The 17732-nt window shown below is 56.6% G+C and overlaps 1 protein-coding gene across 2 annotated transcripts in view; it reads left to right on the top strand.

Annotated features, from left to right (window-relative positions):
* LOC140902092 (scavenger receptor cysteine-rich domain-containing protein DMBT1-like) overlaps positions 1–15230 on the top strand; it is a 92086-nt gene extending 76856 nt beyond the window's left edge. Inside the window, exons 11-14 of one of the 2 annotated variants that reach the window (XM_073321783.1) lie at positions 7057–7386; positions 7871–8200; positions 10498–10611; positions 13843–15230. In XM_073321783.1, the coding sequence (XP_073177884.1) occupies positions 7057–7386; positions 7871–8200; positions 10498–10611; positions 13843–13973 (905 nt within the window). In that variant the 3' untranslated portion in view covers positions 13974–15230. Of the gene's footprint in view, positions 1–7056; positions 7387–7870; positions 8201–10497; positions 10944–13842 lie in introns of those variants that run through there. The other variant, XM_073321782.1, reaches the window with a different exon arrangement.
* Positions 15231–17732: the final 2502 nt, after the last annotated feature.

The following is a 17732-nucleotide window of genomic DNA, read 5'->3' as shown; positions in this document are numbered from 1 at the left end:
AATGGATGTTTCTGTAAAAGCTCTGCTCTAGGAATTATTTAGGGAGAAGTTCTCTGCCCTGTACTGGAGATCAGACTAGATGATCACAAAGGTACGTTCTAGCCTTGGAGTCAATGAACCTATGATCCCCTGCCCTGCTATGGCACAATGGGGCACTGTGTAATCACAGGCCTCACTGGCTGGATATGGTGTCAAATTGAGCCTGTAGCCAATTACATGGACTAGAAACGAGGGTCACTTTGTCCAGAGTAGGTCTGGTATCGCCCATTGTTGTGGCCAATTTGCATCTTAGCTAATTAATCCCGAATGTTCTCCGGGAGCTATGATTGGGCTTAGGCTGCTTCCTCACTTCGTGTTTTAAACAGCTGGGCCATATTTCCCTGTCCTATTTCTCAGCTGCCTGGCCCTACCCAAGAGGTGGCTTCATTTCAGTGGTGAGGAGAGATCCTGTTCTCCCATTCTCATGCAGTCTCGGTGGGTGGAGCCTGTTCAGACTAACAGAGTTTAAGGCTGGAAGGGAGCGTTTTGAGCACTGAGTCAGGCCATCGGCAAAACATGGTGAGAGAATCTCTCGAGCCAAGGGCACAACTCAACCTATCCTGAAGATGATCCCTCACTTTCACAGACCTTGGGAGACAGGCCAGTCCTCGCTTACAAACAGCCCCCCAACCTGAAGCAAATACTCACCAGCAGCTATACACCACACAACAAAAACACTAACCCAGGAATCAATCCCTGCAACAAACCCTGTTGCCAACTCTGTCTGCATAGTTATTCAAGGGACACCATCATAGGGCCTAACCACATCAGCCATACCATCAGGGGCTCGTTCACCTGCACATCTACCAATGTGATATATGCCATCATGTACCAGCAATGCCCCTCTGCGAAGTACATTGACCAGATCAGACAGTCTCTATGCAAAAGACTAAATGGGCACAAATCAGACATCAAAAATTGTAACATTCAAAAACCAGTAGAACACTTCAATCTCCTGGACACTCAATAACAGATTAAAAGTGGCAATTTTTCAACAAAAAAACTTCAAAAACAAACTCCAACGAGAAATTGAAGAACTGGAATTAATTTGCAAACTGGATACCATCAAATTAGGCCTGAATAAAAACTGGGAGTGGATGGGTCACTACAAAAAGTAATTTTCCCTCTGCTGATACTCACACCTTCTTGTCAGCTGTTGGAAATGGGCCACCTTGTTTACATTGGCCTTGTTAGCACTACAAAAGTAATTTTCCCTCCCTTGGTATTCACCCCTTCTTGTCAACTGTTGAGACTAGGCCACTTCCACCTTAATTGAATTGGCTTGTTAGAACTGACCCCCACTTGGTAAGGCAACTCCCATCTTTTCATGTGCTAGAATATATATTCTGCTTACTGTATTTTTCACTTCAGGCATCTGATGAAATGGGTTTTAGCCCATGAAAGCTTATGCCCAGATAAATTCATTAGTCTCTAAGGTGCCACAAGGACTCCTTGTTGTTTTCACAGATACAGACTAACACAGCTACTGCTCTGGAACTTTTGAGTTACCACAGATTTTTAAGAAAGATGCCCAGTCTTCTTCTTCCTGTATAGACTTAAAGTGCCAGAGGATCTTACATGTCTCTAGATACATTGTTCCAGTAATTAATTAAACTCACTGGTATCAATGCCCTGATATTTCTGAATATATCTAGCGTCAGTCACTGGATCTCATTCTGTTTTTGTCTGCTGGATTCGAGAGCCCTCTGTGCCTAAAATCTCATCCCCCGAAAGGTACTGAGAGAGTGTAATCAAGTCACCTCTTAACTTTCTCTTGATTAAACTAAATAGACAGAGTGTCTTATGTTTTTCATTGTGATGCAGGTTTTCCAGACCTCAGACCCTACTTGGTACTCTTTTCTGAACTGTTTCCAGTTGGTCACCATCCCATTTAAAGAGTGGACAGCAGAGCTGGATACAATATCCAGTAACGGTCTCACTAATGCTGTGTACGGAGGTGATACCACTTTCCTGATCGTACTCAACATCATTCTCCAATTTATACATTCTCGGATTGCGGTGGCCCTCCTAGCTACAGCACCGAGCAGAGAGCTCATGTTCAGTTGGTTTCTACCATGACCACTACATTCTTTGCGGAGTCATTCCTTTCCACATTACAGCCCCCTGTACTGTACATGTGACCTACATTCTTTGGCCTATATCCCAAAAGGGAGCCTTGAAGACATGGGCCTTTGTTCCTAGGTGTGTGACCTCACACTTGTCTGTACTTAAATACATGTTGTTCAAATGAGTCCATCTTACAAAGTGACCCAGTTTGCTGTGTAGAAAGGACCTGGCCTCATCATTATTTACCGCTCCACTAGTCTGTGTGTCTCTTGCAGACTTTACCAACAATGAATTGATATGCTCTTCTAGATCACTGATAAAGATATTGAATAGCACTGGATCAAGACCACCTCCCTGTGAGACCCCACCAGAAACACCCCCTGTGGGATGACAATTCCCCATTTACAATTATTTTTGAGAGCCACTTTTTAATCCATTTGATCTGGGCTATGTTGGTTCTGCATAGTGTTAATGTTTCTTATCAGAATGTCAGACTCCTTACAGAATTTAAGTATGTGCAGCCTTCTGGCAGGCGGAGCCGGCAGCAAGGGTCAGGGTCCATACAAAACAGAAGAAACAAAACAAAGCAAAACAGAACCGGCTCAAGCCCCCACCCACTGATCTGGGAAAATTAAACACCACCTCGGGCGCCTCGCAAAGGCGATAGTATGATGATAGTTACTCCTTTTTGATCAGAGCAGTTAGCTAATTTTCAGGATCAAGTGGGTTGTTTCTGATAGAAGGGGAGATTGAAGATGCTGTAGCTAAGCGGGCAAACGTGATCCTGCGATGTGTAAGTGGAGGAATATCAAGTAAGAGGAGGGAGACAGTTATTAACATTGCTGGATTTCTGCAACGCAGTCCTGGTTATGTACAAAGCATGTACAAAGTCCCGTCTCGCTGAACACAGCAGAAAATCAAACAAAGGGGGAGAGTTTCGTTGCTCACAGTTCAAAGTCTCTCTCAGCTCACCCTGACCCAAAGCTCTTAGCATGTTTCAGAAGGTCACATGATCAGCGATTCTCTGGCTGTCTGGGCTTCTTTGTGCCTTTTCTGCGTCATTCTGTGTAACTTAAGACTCAGATAAAGATCCAGCATCAGCCCCATCTGTTGGTATTGGTGCTGTCTGCACTGATCACTAGAGCTTTCCCCTCCCCACTGCCAGTTAAATGAGAATTTAAAACAATAACTCCTAGGAACCCAGGTACTCTGCCATCCACACAGGTTTCCTTGTCAGTCTGCCTGCTTGAGTCCTGTATTCGCTCATGGAGATATCAGTCATAGCTGGACCTAGATTATCAGTGAGTTCAAGGCTCATGCCCTCTCGGTGAGGCCTATCTGTTGTGGACAAGCTGTCTGTAGAAGATGGCAGTGTGCTGAGGTAAGCTGCATGCTCTTGCTTTTGGTATCAGCAAGGATAAGGTTGTTCAGCTGGTAATGACCATGTAAAGTCCCCTCCAAAAAGGACTACGTTTGGAATTGTTTTCTAGGAGGCTTTTTCCAGTTGTGTAGCCACTGCTGCACCTTCTGTCCTTCCTTCAAGGGCATTCCATTCTCCTCTCTCCTGGCATCTCGTGTCTGCCATGCTCCCTTCCGGCTCCTCTTTTCCTCCACCTGCTGGAATGCTGTCCTCAGGCCACTGAGACAAGGCCAGGGTTATGCTACACAATTACTTCAGTATAACTACGTTGCTCAGGGCTCTGAAAAATCCTCACCCCTGAGTGACGTAGCTACACAGACCTCAACTGCCCATGTAGAAGGTGCTATGTTAGCAGGACATAATGGTAATATGGTCTCAAGGAGGAGTAATGGTCTCAAGTTGCAGTGGGGGAGGTTTAGATTGGATATTAGGAAAAACTTTTTCACTAAGAGGGTGGTGAAACACTGGAATGCGTTACCTAGGGAGGTGGTAGAATCTCCTTCCTTAGAGGTTTTTAAGGTCAGGCTTGACAAAGCCCTGGCTGGGATGATTTAACTGGGAATTGGTCCTGCTTTGAGCAGGGGGTTGGACTAGATGACCTTCTGGGGTCCCTTCCAACCCTGAGATTCTATGATTCTATGATTCTAGGACAGCATCTCCCATGGGCATACCTACTGCCTCTCATGGAGATAGTAAATGTGACAAAGTGGGAATGTTCTTAATGTTTTCTCTGAATATTGTGGGGGGTGCCTCAGTTTCCCCTATGCAGTTCTTAAGTATCTAGGTGGTGGGATAAGGGTGTATGATCGTTTCAGAGCCCTAGAGGGCAGGTGTGTGCAGGGGCCTGGACACAGAGAACAGCTGACACCCTGTTTCTGGCAACTGATGGCCTGGCCCTTCCCCCCTGCAAGGTGAGAGCTAAAGTGTTGGGAAAAAAAAAAAAAAGGAATCAGGTGACCTCCTGGCCCAGGAAAGGGACAAAGCCCAGAGGAGGAGGGGCTGGAGGGTGAGTCAGTTTGGGACTGGCTGGGGACATGGAGTGAAGTGCAGACGGGGTTGTCTGGCTCACTGCCCTCCCCCCCCCCAAAATGGACCCAGCTGAGGGGTCCTGTTCTCTGTACCTACAAGCTCTGTTTTAGACCATGTTCCTGTCATCTAATAAACCTCTGTTTTACTGGCTGGCTGAGAGTCACGTCTGACTGCAGAGTTGGGGGGCAGGACCCTCCGGCTTCCCCAGGACCCTGCCTGGGCGGACTCGCTGTGGGAAGCGCACGGAGGGGCAGAGGATGCTGAATGCTCAGAGGTCAGACCCAGGAAGGTGGAAGCTGTGTGAGCTTTTTGCCCTGCAGACAGGCTGCTCACAGAAAGGAGACTTCCCCAGAGTCCTGCCTGGCTTCGTAGGGAGCAGTTCCAGAGCATCGCCCGGGGACTCTGATAGTAAGCCGAACAGAGAGCTCGCCCCTCGGCTGAGAGCGGTGGTTTTCAGTCTGTGGCCCGCTGGCCCTGGGTGTTTGCAGACTATGCCTAAGGGGTCACCAAAAGGTTGTTGTTACCACAGAACTGTGGTTTTCAGCCTGTGATCCATGAATGCTTGATGGTCCACAATCTAGGTCTGAGATTTCCAAAGGGGTCCCCACCTCCATTCGAAATTTTTTCAGGGTCCACAAATGAAGAAAGGTGGAAAACCCCTAGCTTAGAGCATCCTCATCAGGAGCACCACAGCCGTGCAGCTACAGTGGTGCAGCTGCAAGTTTGTAGTGTCGACCTGCCCTAAGACTCCACCGTATCTCTGACCTGTGTAGGAGCAGGGAGCCTGGCCAGTTCTTACTACCTGAACAGCAAGTCACTAGGAAGCCTGGTAGGAAGTGGCCCAGGGCAGGGACTAGCTATATTCCAGTGGGAAGTTGGCATATTTCAGTTGGAGCCCCGCTGACTCAGTGGCAGAATGCTCCACCACTGTTAGGGCCCTAGATTGGGATCCAGCAGAGCCTGGTGGGCCCGAGTCCCCCTGCTTCCTCTCAGGGGGGGCAGCTCATTGGCTCTGGCTGCAAAGCCTTAGTCCCCTGTGGATAAGGGCAACTCTGCTGATTCTGGCCATTGGGCCACACAGCCCTGAGGGAGAGGGCATCCGTATCAACCCTTACCATTAGGTCCTCTACCCCTAAGGACAAGGGTAGCCAAATTGACTCTGACCACTAGGCCATACAGTCCTGGAGACAGAGCCAATCATATCAACTCTAGCCATTTGGCCTCACTAATGTGAGGCAGAGGGTAGTTCAGAGGATGGGGTTCCCTCACCCCCATCACAGGTGACTTGATCACAGTCTGTAAGTAGCTATTGTGGCAAGATGGCCAATGTTAGTCTGGTGGGTCCTGTGCTTTTCTTGGCGGGGAGCTAAGATGCCCCCCTTTGCCCCTGCTCTGGGGGGCTGAGGGCCCTGCTACTAGCCCTGGGAAGGTGGTAGAGGAGGGAAGCGGGGGAGGGGCCTGGGTTTGCTCCTTGCTCTGAGTCCCAGCCCCTCTCAACCCCTGTGGGTTTCTTACTCTCATCTCCCTTAGATGGGGTTACCCTCAGACGCTGGGGCAGGCAGGCAGGCAGGGTGGGTCGGTCTGTCTGTCTGTCTGTCTGTCTGTCTGTCTGTCTGTCTGTCTGTCTGTCTGTCTGTCTGTCAACACACCTCCAAGCTCCAGTCCTTTCTCTTTTATCTGCCTGATGTAGGGGGTTTTATTAGGTTCCTAACGGGGCCTTAATTGACTGCAGGTGCGCCAATTAACCTGCAGCCACCTTCCCTAGTCTACAGGGAACCACGCCTTAATTAGCCTTGAGCTTATATGTCTAGCACTCTCCCTGGCCCTCCTGTATCACACTATAGGGAACAAACTGTCTAGCTGAGAAGGGTATAGTACAATCCAATGGCTGGAAGTTGAAGCTAGACAAATTCAGACTGGAAATAAGGCGTACGTGAGAGTAATTAAGCATTGGAACAATTTTCCAAGGGTTGTGGTGGATTCTCTATTGCTGGCAATTTTTGAATCAAGATTGGACATTTTTCTAAACCATCTGCTCTAGGAATTATTTCATGGCAGTTTGGTCTTGTGCAATTAGAAAGTTGGCAACCTTGCCCTGTTGCCATGTCTCCATGGGAACAGTGTTCCCTACACTTTCCACTGCTGAGCGCTCACTAACTGTAAAGCAAGTCAGGGTGCTATCCCCCCTCTGCTCTTCCTAAATGAGGAGTGTTTCCTGTTTGTTGCATTAGCCATAGAGGGGCCTTGATGGGTGTTTCTGGGAAGAGGAGAAATTAATTAAACAAATCAGGTGTTTCTTTGGTGTGATCTGGTTTATTTACAAAGTTCTGTTTCCCTGAACACAGTAGAGACGAGCAACAGCTGGCAGTTTCCTTGCTCTCAATTTCCAGAGTCTGCCTCTCCAGCCAGTCCTGTGTCTCAAGGCGCTATGTTCCCTGTGTCACTACAGATCAGATGCACAGAAACCTCCCTAAGTCTTTATTCCCTTGGGGTATTTGCAGGCTCAGGCATTTCAGAAGTGGCTTCGCTCCGACTGGTGAACGGCCCGAGTCGCTGCGCTGGGAGAGTGGAGGTGCTTCACAACCAGCAGTGGGGAACCGTGTGTGATGACAGCTGGGGCTTGTTCGAGGCTGAAGTTGTGTGCAGGCAGCTGGGCTGTGGGACAGCATTATCAGCGCCACATGGGGCTCACTTTGGACAAGGATCTGACCACGTGTGGCTGGATGAGGTTCAGTGCACAGGGGCAGAAGCTGCCCTCACCGAATGCAAGGCTAGGCCTTGGGGAGAGCATGGCTGTAACCCCGGAGAAGATGCCAGTGTTGTGTGCTCAGGTAACACCCAGGGCGGTAGGAGCTTGTGCTGCTGGAAGTGGGGTGCGGGCTCTGCGGAGGGTGCTAACCCCTGAGAGTCGGCCTACATGTGGTGGTGTGTGTGTGCGTCTCTGTACCTGTTTGTGGCAGTGTTGTGTAGGTGTGTGTGTGAAGGGGTATGCACGAGACAGTCTATGAATATTGGCATACATGTGCAGCGGTGCGTGTGTGCATGTGGCAGTCTGTGTGTTTGAGGCAATGTGTGGGGGTGCATAGGGACGTATGGGGGTTGTGCATGGGATTCTGTGTGTGTCTGCTTGTGTGGCATTGCGTGTGGGGGTGTGCGTGTGTGTCTGTGAGTGCGTGTGCGCACACACAGGTGGGGTGATATAGAAATGCTCCTCTCTGCTCTGTGCAGACCCCCCCCCCATCTGCGTGCGGTGCCGGGTATTCGGGCGTCTGCCAGCAGGGAACAGCCTCTTGTGCCCTGTGCTTTGTGTTTCAGATCAGGGCCAGCTGAGGCTGCGGCTGACAAGTGGCCCAAGCTCCTGCTCCGGGCGAGTGGAGGTGCTGATTAACGACACCTGGGGTGCCGTGTGTGACGCCGGCTGGGGCCTGCCGGAGGCGGGGGTGGTGTGCAAGCAGCTGGGCTGCGGCACGGCGCTGTCAGCCCCAGGCGTTGCTCAGTTCGGTCACGGGGCCGGTGACGTCTGGCTGGAGGGCGTGAGCTGCTTGGGCCAGGAGTCTCTCATCACTGAGTGCCAGCTGAGCCGGCTGGGTCCCGGGCTGTGTGGCCGTGGCTCCGAGGCCAGCGTGGTGTGTGCTGGGCAGGCCGGTGAGTGACCAGCGCTGTGCGCCGTAGCCATGCCCATGTTCCTGCAGACATGGGGTGGGCGGGAGTGACACCCTGGCCATGCCAGGGGGTGGCCGGGCTCCAGGGGGGCAGCGCCAGGGCTTCTGCTCACCACACCGAGGATACTGGCTGTCCCAGCGGTTCCGACAGCCCTGCTCAGCCTGGGGCACCACTCCTGGGTCTCTGAGCAGCCTCCTCTGCCACGGGGCTCCCTCTCCTGCCAGCCCTGGCTCCGGTGCTGGAGGCTGCAACCCCTGCAGGCAAACCCAGAGCACAGATCTGCGGGGCAGAGAGCCTGTGGGGCCTGGGGAGGAGTCTGGGGGGCAGGGCCTGGGGAGGAGTCTGAGGGACAGGGCCTGTGAGAGCAGCTGGGAAGAGGCCTCTGGGAGCTAGTGCCCCCAACCCTCTCTCTAACCCATTCCCCCGCCCACTCCTTGGGCTGGGAATGGTCCCTGCACCCCCAGTTTTTGGTCCAAAAGGGATCCTGGTGGCTACGGTCAGCACTGCTGACCGTGCCATTGACTGTCCGGTTGGCAGCACCATGCAGCAGGGCTGGCAGGCTCCCTGCGGCTCTTGGAAAGCAGCCAGCATGTCCCCTCTCTGGATCCTACACTTTGGGCATCCAGGGAGCTCCACATGCTATCCCCGCCCCAAGCACTGCCTCTGCAGCTCCCATTGGCCAGGAACCACGGGCAATGGGAGCAGTGCCTGTGGACCAGGCAGCATGCAGAGCCTCCTGGCCGCGCCACCACGTAGGAGCCAAAGTGGGGACATGCTGCTGCTTCCAGGAGAAGCTTGAGGTAAGTGCTGCCTGGAGAATGCACCCCTGACTCCCTCCCAGGCCCCAGTCCCCTGCCCCAGCTCCAGCCCTGATCCCCCTCCCGCCCTCTGAACCCCTTGATCCCAGCTGAGCGCACCCTCCTACATCCCAAACCTCTCATCCACAGCCCCACGCCAGAGCCCGCACCCCCAGCCAGAGCCCTCACTTTCCCCTGCTGTGCCCCAACTCCCTGCCCCAGCCCTGATCCCCCTCCCACCCTCCGAACCCCTCAGTCCCAGCCCAGAGCACCCTCCTACACCCCAAACTCCTCATCCCCAGCTTCACCGTGGAGTCTGCACCCCCAGCCAGAGCCCTCACACCCCCTGTACCCCAAGCCCCTGCCCCAACCCAGAGCCATCTGAACCCCTGAGCCCAAGCCCAGAGCCCGTTTCTGCACCCCAAACCCCGCATCCCTAGCCCTATCCCAGAGCCTGCACCCTCAGCCAGAGCCCTCACTCTCCCCCGCCATGCCCCAACTCCCTGCCCCAGCCCTGAGCCAGCCCGGTGAAAGTGAGTGAGTGAGGGTGGGGAGAGCGAGTGATGGGGTGGGGGGGAGAATGGAGGGAGCGGGCGGGGAGCCTCAGAGAAGGGGTGGGGCATGGGCAGGGCCTCAGAGGAGGAGCGGGGCGGGGCAAGGGTGTTCAGTTTTGTGCGAGTAGAAAGTTGGCAACTGCCGCGGCCCCGGGCCCGGAGGAGCGCGCCCTCTCCCCGCTGCGGCCCCGGGCCTGTGGCAGTGGGGACAGAGCTTCTCCGGCCTTGGGGCTGAAGTTGGGAGGGGCCGAGAGGAGCAAATGTCTTGTGGGGGCCGCAGTGCGGGGGGTGGAGTGGGTCAGGACAGTGGGTGCCCCAGGCGCAGGGCTGCGGGGGAAGGGGCAGAACGGGATGGGGCTGTGGGCAGGGTTGCAGGCAGAAGAGTTAGGGAGGGGCCCCAGGAAACCTTAATCTGCCTCTGGCTGTTGGGGGGGGGGGCCTGTGGGGTAGGGTGACCATATTTCCCAAAGGGAAAACAGAACACCACATGGGGCTAGACCAAGGCCTCCTCCCCAACCATGCGGGGCTGGTCTGAGCCATTCACCTGAGTCCTGCCTGCCCCCTCATACCAGGCTGGGGCTTGCATTGCTGCTCGCTTGAGCCCTGCCTGCCCCCCACCTGACCCCTGCCTCTCCCTCTGCACGGGGTTGGCATCGCTACCTGCCCCCGCAATGTTCCTCTGAACCCCACATTTTGACATAAGCCCACTTTTGCTAAAAAAGTCAGAATGGCTGGGACAGGGCTTAAGAAAGGGACTGTCCTGGCCAAAACGGGATGTATGGTCACCCTACTGTCATTGGAGGACGGAGTCGGGCCCAGGCAGGTTATGGAGTCAGCCTTGGCAGGGGCCTGTGCATCTGGAGGGAGTCAGACTCAGGGGCTGTGGGGCAGAGACGAGGCACAGCTCATTGCCTGGCTCTCTCCCTAGGCCCTGGGCTACTCTGCTCTGTGCTCCTCGGCCTGGGTGCCCTGGTGGTGCTGATCTGTGGGGCACTGCTCTGCTGGAGGAGGCGTCGGGACAGAGCCGCTGGGAACCCCCTGGGTAAGAGCCCTGGACCCCTGCAGGGGAGAGAAAGGGGGGGCTGGGACAAGGGTTGCCCTGCTGTCCTGACCCAGGAATCCAACCCCAGCTGGAGCCCAGTATCCCTGAGCTACAGGCCAGTGCCCTGTCCATGCCCTGTGCTGCCTCCCTGCATGGGAACCTTCTGCTCTCACAGCTACTGGGATCTCTGCTCTGACTGCCATGCCCAGGCCCACGGTCCTGGCCTGCGGGTGCCCCATCCCTACAGCCCTGCCCTGGCAGTGGGGTCCCATTCACAAGGTGCCCTGGCATGCTGGCTTGGGGGGAGGGTGGGCTAGGGTTGCCAGGCATCCATTTTTTGACTGGAACGCCCAATCGAAAAGGGACCCTGGTGGCTCGGGTCAGCACCACTGACTGGGCCGTTAAAAGTCCAGTCGGTGGCGCAGCAGGACTAAGGCAGGCTCCCTCCCTGCCCTGGATGTGCGCAGATCCCAGGAAGTGGCCGCCATGTCCCTGCGATCCCTAGGTGCAGGGGTGACCAGGGAAACCCTGCAGGCTGCCCCTGCCCCCAGCGCCGGCTCTGCAGCTCTCATTGGCCGGGAACCAAGGTCCATGGGAGATGTGGGGGCAGTGCCTGCTAGAGCAGGCAGAATGCACCGGGCAGAGCCGCCTGGTGGCTGCGCTTCTGCCTCGGGGCCGGACCTGCCGGCTGCTTCCAGGAGCAGTGTGGAGCCAGGATAGGCAGGGAGCCTGCCTTAAGCCCGCGGCGCTGCCAACCGGGAGCTGCCTGAGGTAAGTGCTGCCTGGCCGGAGCCTGCACCCCGAACCCCCTGTCCTAGGTCAGAACCCCCTCCGGCACCCTATCTCCCTCCCACAGCCCGCACCCTCACCCCAACCCCTGCCTCAGGTCAGAACCCCCTCCTGCACCCTATCTCCCTCCCACAGCCCGCACCCTCACCCCAACCCCCTGCCCTAACTCAGAACCCCCTCCTGCACCCTATCTCCCTCCCAGAGCCCGCACCCTCACCCCAACCCCTGCCCTAGGTCAGAACCCCCTCCTGCACCCTAACTCTCTCCCAGAGCCCGCACCCTCACCCCAACCCCTGCCCTAACTCAGAACCCCCTCCGGCACCCTAACTCCCTCCCAGAGCCCGCACCCTCACCCCAACCCCCTGCCCTAACTCAGAACCCCCTCCTGCACCCTATCTCCCTCCCAGAGCCCGCACCCTCACCCCAACCCCTGCCCTAGGTCAGAACCCCCTCCTGCACCCTATCTCCCTCCCAGAGCCCGCACCCTCACCCCAACCCCCTGCCCTAGGTCAGAACCCCCTCCTGCACCCTATCTCCCTCCCAGAGCCCGCACCCTCACCCCAACCCCTGCCCTAGGTCAGAACCCCCTCCTGCACCCTAACTCCCTCCCAGAGCCCGCACCCTCACCCCAACCCCTGCCCTAGGTCAGAACCCCCTCCTGCACCCTAACTCCCTCCCAGAGCCCGCACCCTCACCCCAACCCCTGCCCTAGGTCAGAACCCCCTCCTGCACCCTAACTCCCTCCCAGAGCCCGCACCCTCACCCCAACCCCTGCCCTAACTCAGAACCCCCTCCTGCATCCTAACTCTCTCCCAGAGCCCGCACCCTCACCCCAACCCCCTGCCCTAACTCAGAACCCCCTCCGGCACCCTAACTCCCTCCCAGAGCCCGCACCCTCACCCCAACCCCCTGCCCTAACTCAGAACCCCCTCCTGCACCCTAACTCCCTCCCAGAGCCCGGACCCTCACCCCAACCCCTGCCCTAGGTCAGAACCCCCTCCTGCACCCTAACTCTCTCCCAGAGCCCGCACCCTCACCCCAACCCCCTGCCCTAACTCAGAACCCCCTCCTGCACCCTAACTCCCTCCCAGAGCCCGCACCCTCACCCCAACCCCTGCCTCAGGTCAGAACCCCCTCCTGCACCCTAACTCCCTCCCAGAGCCCGCACCCTCACCCCAACCCCCTGCCCTAACTCAGAACCCCCTCCTGCACCCTAACTCCCTCCCAGAGCCCGCACCCTCACCCCAACCCCTGCCCTAGGTCAGAACCCCCTCCTGCACCCTAACTCCCTCCCAGAGCCCGCACCCTCACCCCAACCCCCTGCCCTAGGTCAGAACCCCCTCCTGCACCCTAACTCCCTCCCAGAGCCCGCACCCTCACCCCTACCCCTGCCCTAGGTCAGAACCCCCTCCTGCACCCTAACTCCCTCCCAGAGCCCGCACCCTCACCCCAACCCCCTGCCCTAGGTCAGAACCCCCTCCTGCACCCTAACTCCCTCCCAGAGCCCGCACCCTCACCCCAACCCCCTGCCCTAGGTCAGAACCCCCTCCTGCACCCTAACTCCCTCCCAGAGCCTGCACCCTCACCCCAACCCCCTGCCCTAGGTCAGAACCCCCTCCTGCACCCTAACTCCCTCCCAGAGCCCGCACCCTCACCCCAACTCCCTGCCCTAGGTTAGAACCCCCTCCTGCACCCTATCTCCCTCCCAGAGCCCGCACCCTCACCCCAACCCCTGCCCTAGGTCAGAACCCCCTCCTGCACCGTAACTCTCGCCCAGAGCCCGCACCCTCACCCCAACCCCTGCCCTAGGTCAGAACCCCCTCCTGCACCCTATCTCCCTCCCACAGCCCGCACCCTCACCCCAACACCCTGCCCTAGGTCAGAACCCCCTCCTGCACTCTAACTCCCTCCCACAGCCCGCACCCTCACCCCAACCCCCTGCCCTAGGTCAGAACCCCCTCCTGCACCCTAACTCCTTCCCAGAGCCCGCACCCTCACCCCAACCCCCTGCCCTAGGTCAGAACCCCCTCCTGCACCCTAACTCCCTCCCTGACCCCACACACCCTTCCACACCTCAACCCGCTACCCCAGCCCTGAGCCCCCTCCCGCACTCCAAATCCCTTGGCCCCATTCTGGAGCCCCCTCTTGCACCTCAAACCCCTCATCCTCAGCCCCACCCCAGAGCCCACACCCCCAGCCAGAGCCCTCACCCACTCCCACGCCCCAACCTCCTGCCCTAGCCCCAGCCCGGTGAAAGTGAGTGAAGGTGGGGGGACTGCAAGCGATGGAGGGAGGAGGGCTGGAGGGACTGGGGTGTGGGGCCTCATAGAAGGGCAGGGGTGGGGCCTTGGGGCAGGGGGTGGGGCAAGGGTGTTCAGTTTTGTGCAATTAGAAAGTTGGGAACCCTAGCCTGGGCCCTTCATCCTGTCCTCTTGCTTGCAGGCCATGTGCACCTGGAGGAGCTGGGGGCTCCAGGGACCCTGGCCCGGCCCCAGGGAGTGGCAAATCCAGAGCCCCCTGAGGAGCCCCACAGTGAGATGACCTGGCTGGTGAGGGAAGACGCGGTGCTGTGAGAGCCGCATGCCGGCCAGGCTGGGCTGGGCTCGGCTCAGCCTGCAGTGAGAGACGGGCCGGTGGGACCCTGCACAGAGCAGCCCCAGGGCTGCCAGCTGCCTGGGCTGTGGGGACGCTGATGGGGCTCGTCCTGGGGCTGGGGCTGCTGGCTGGAGGTCTCAGTTCTGCATTGCCTTCCCCAGCTGCCTTGGAAAGCTCCCCTGCTCTGTCCCACCCCCACAGCTTTCCCTGGTGCAGCTCCCACGTCCATCCCTGAGCAGCCTGTGCCCAGCCATGCAGACAGCATGTGGTGCGCCCTGCAGAACCATTGTCCGGTGCACAGGGACAGCCGGCTCCTTCCCCACATTCAGACGAGCTATGGAGAGAGACTGACTACGGGTGTCTGCCTATGTCCGATGCGCCAGGCCCTGTCTGTCTATACTGGATGTGCCAGGCCCTGTCTGTGCCCAATGCCCCTGAGCTCGGGGAGCCAGACCCCATCTGTCTGTCTATGCCCGACACCCCCTGAGCTTGGGGCGTCAGACCCCATCTGTCTGTCTGTCTGTGCCTGATGCCCCCTGAGCTCAGGGCACCAGGCCCACCAGTCTGTGCAGCAGCCAGCCTGGGTCCCCAGTAAATGATCATTACTGTTTCTAGTGTGTAGATAAGGTGCAGCTGCATGATGGTGCCTTGCTTATTGGAAAGGAATGGGCCAGCTTACAGATACAGAAAGCTCCTCTCTATCCTTCCCTCCCCGACCCTGTCCTTGTGCTGTCTAAACACTCTGCGGTACTATTACACAGCTAGACTCGGAGACAGCAGCTGCATCCAGGCGCGAACCTGTTGTGCATTTCACTGCAATGTGCAGGTCAGCCTAAATGATCATGGTGGTCCCTTCTGGCCTTCAGGTCTATAGCTCTATGGAACTGTGTGTATAATGGTAACGAAGCACTATCAGCAAGTCATCCTCTTCCATCCCTGGGGCGTGAAATTAGTAGAGCCCCACGTGGATACAAAATTTGTATCTGCATCCGAGCTGCAATCCACAAAAATGATCCATGGATATCTGGATCCATGGATCCGTGGCTATAAAGCAGATATCAGCGAGCATGCAGGGCTCTAGGAATTAGGTACTTCCATCTTTCTGCAAAAGGCCTGTTCAAGCGGCTCTGCCTCTTTTAGACAACACTTTTGAGACACTTTCTTAGCAGATGCTTCAAAAGTCCATTGACCTCTCCCTAGGTAGGGTAACCATAGTTTAGATTCCCCCAAAGAGGACACTATTGTGGGGGGAAGGGGGGAATCTGGGGGCAACAGAAGGGAGTACCTGGGGGGTGCTGGCAGGGATGTTTGGGGGGTACTGGAGGGGTGTGTGAGTACTGGGAGGGGTACCTGGGGGAATGTTGGAGGGAGTCCTGCAGCCTCACTCTCGAGGTGGGGGGCAGTGTTACTCCCTGTCACAGTGGCAGGGTGGCTGCGCAGACCCAGGACACAGTGTCAACTGTTAGTCAGCATCTCCCTGCAGGCCTCTCCCCCTCCCCAGGACGATGTGGATGGGATCCAGGAGCACCAGAAGTTTCAATATCTTCATAAATGATCTGGAGGATGGTGTGGATTGCACTCTCAGCAAATTTGCGGATGATACTAAACTGGGAGGAGTGGTAGATATGCTGGAGGGGAGGGATAGGATACAGAAGGGCCTAGACAAATTGGAGGATTGGGCCAAAAGAAATCTGATGAGGTTCAATAAGGATAAGTGCAGGGTCCTGCACTTAGGACGGAAGAACCCAATGCACAGCTACAGACTAGGGACCGAATGGCTAGGCAGCAGTTCTGCGGAAAAGGACCTAGGGGTGACAGTGGACGAGAAGCTGGATATGAGTCAGCAGTGTGCCCTTGTTGCCAAGAAGGCCAATGGCATTTTGGGATGTATAAGTAGGGGCATAGCGAGCAGATCGAGGGACGTGATCGTCTCCCTCTATTCGACATTGGTGAGGCCTCATCTGGAGTACTGTGTCCAGTTTTGGGCCCCACACTTCAAGAAGGATGTGGATAAATTGGAGAGAGTCCAGCGAAGGGCAACAAAAATGATTAGGGGACTGGAACACATGAGTTATGAGGAGAGGCTGAGGGAGCTGGGATTGTTTAGCCTGCAGAAGAGAAGAATGAGGGGGGATTTGATAGCTGCTTTCAACTACCTGAAAGGGGGTTCCAAAGAGGATGGCTCTAGACTGTTCTCAATGGTAGCAGATGACAGAACGAGGAGTAATGGTCTCAAGTTGCAGTGGGGGAGGTTTAGATTGGATATTAGGAAAAACTTTTTCACTAAGAGGGTGGTGAAACACTGGAATGCGTTACCTAGGGAGGTGGTAGAATCTCCTTCCTTAGAGGTTTTTAAGGTCAGGCTTGACAAAGCCCTGGCTGGGATGATTTAACTGGGAATTGGTCCTGCTTTGAGCAGGGGGTTGGACTAGATGACCTTCTGGGGTCCCTTCCAACCCTGATATTCTATGATTCTAAGTTTCCTAAAAGTGGGGGGGCCACCGGCAACCGAACAGTGGTCCCACCCTCCATGCCACCCGTTCCTCCCAAGTCCCCACCCTCGCGCCGCCACTTCCCCCCAGGCCCGTGCCCTAGCATCACCCCTTCTCCCAGAGCCCCTGCCCACACACCGCCCCTTCCCCGAGACCCTGCTCTTGCACTGCCCCTCCCCCCGAGTCCCCGCCCTCCTGCTGCCCCATCTCCCCGGGCCCCTGCCCTTGTTCCGCCCCTTCCCCCAGAGCCCCAGCCCTCACGCTGCCCCTTCCCCCCAAACTCCCTCCCTTGCATCATCCCTTTCCCCAGGACCCCCGCCATCTTTCTGCCCCTTCCCCCCCGGGCCCCTGCCCCCTCTCCCCATCGCTCATCCTTACAGCTGGTCAAAAGTGGCCCCCCATTCCGGCATCCATGGCGGGATCCAGCTGCTGTGGCTGCAGGGAAGGGACCAATCAGAGATCCATCTGAGTTGCGACCTTGGCTCACAAAAATTCCAGACGTTGCCTCTTATTTGACAAATCCGCCAGGACAGAGGGCGGTGGATCAAAAAAGAGGAAATATCCGGGAAAACCCGGACGTATGGTAATCCTAATGCTAGGTAAGGACAAACTTCCATCTGTGCTCCAGAGTCTGGGGAAGGAGGGTTGTGAGGGCAGTAGGCTGCCCTCCTCCCCGGGTGCCCAGTACTCTCCATGCTGGTGATGGGGAGCAGGCCAAATGTGACCCAGGCTCTGGCTTTCATTGGGTGTTCAGAACTGGTGCCGGGGATGTCAGGAACCAGTGCTGCTAAAACCCGATCCTCTATCACAGAGCAGCTGTGTAGGCGCCGGATCTGGGCCCCCTGGCTTTCATGGAGCATTGATCTCTGGCACAGGGCCTGCATGGGCTAAACTCCTCCAGTGATTGGTCACCTGAGTGTGTCTGTCACCAGGGAGGCTAGCAGCGAGCCCAGATGTGCCGAAATGCACAGCACTCAGCCAGCGAGGGGTTGCCAAGGCCGGGAACAGAGAGGTTCCCCTTCACAGAGGGGTTCCCAAGCCCCGGGATCTTTTTGTAACTCTGTGTGAGGCCCTGATGGAGCGGTTGGGTTCCTTGCTGGGTGGGTGGGTGTCCTGGGGCTCTGTCTGGCTGAGAGCCCTGTTCTCCCTGTGGAAGAGCTGAGCGTTTTGGGCTCACTGCAGGATGGCAGGGGTGCATTGCTTTGACATGTGGGCTCTGTGTGTGTGTGTGTGGGGTCTGCGCTA

The sequence above is a fragment of the Lepidochelys kempii genome, chromosome 23 (genome assembly GCF_965140265.1).
Source record: "Lepidochelys kempii isolate rLepKem1 chromosome 23, rLepKem1.hap2, whole genome shotgun sequence".
NCBI classification, from domain to species: domain Eukaryota; kingdom Metazoa; phylum Chordata; order Testudines; family Cheloniidae; genus Lepidochelys; species Lepidochelys kempii.
This window is presented reverse-complemented; position numbering and strand designations above follow the sequence as displayed.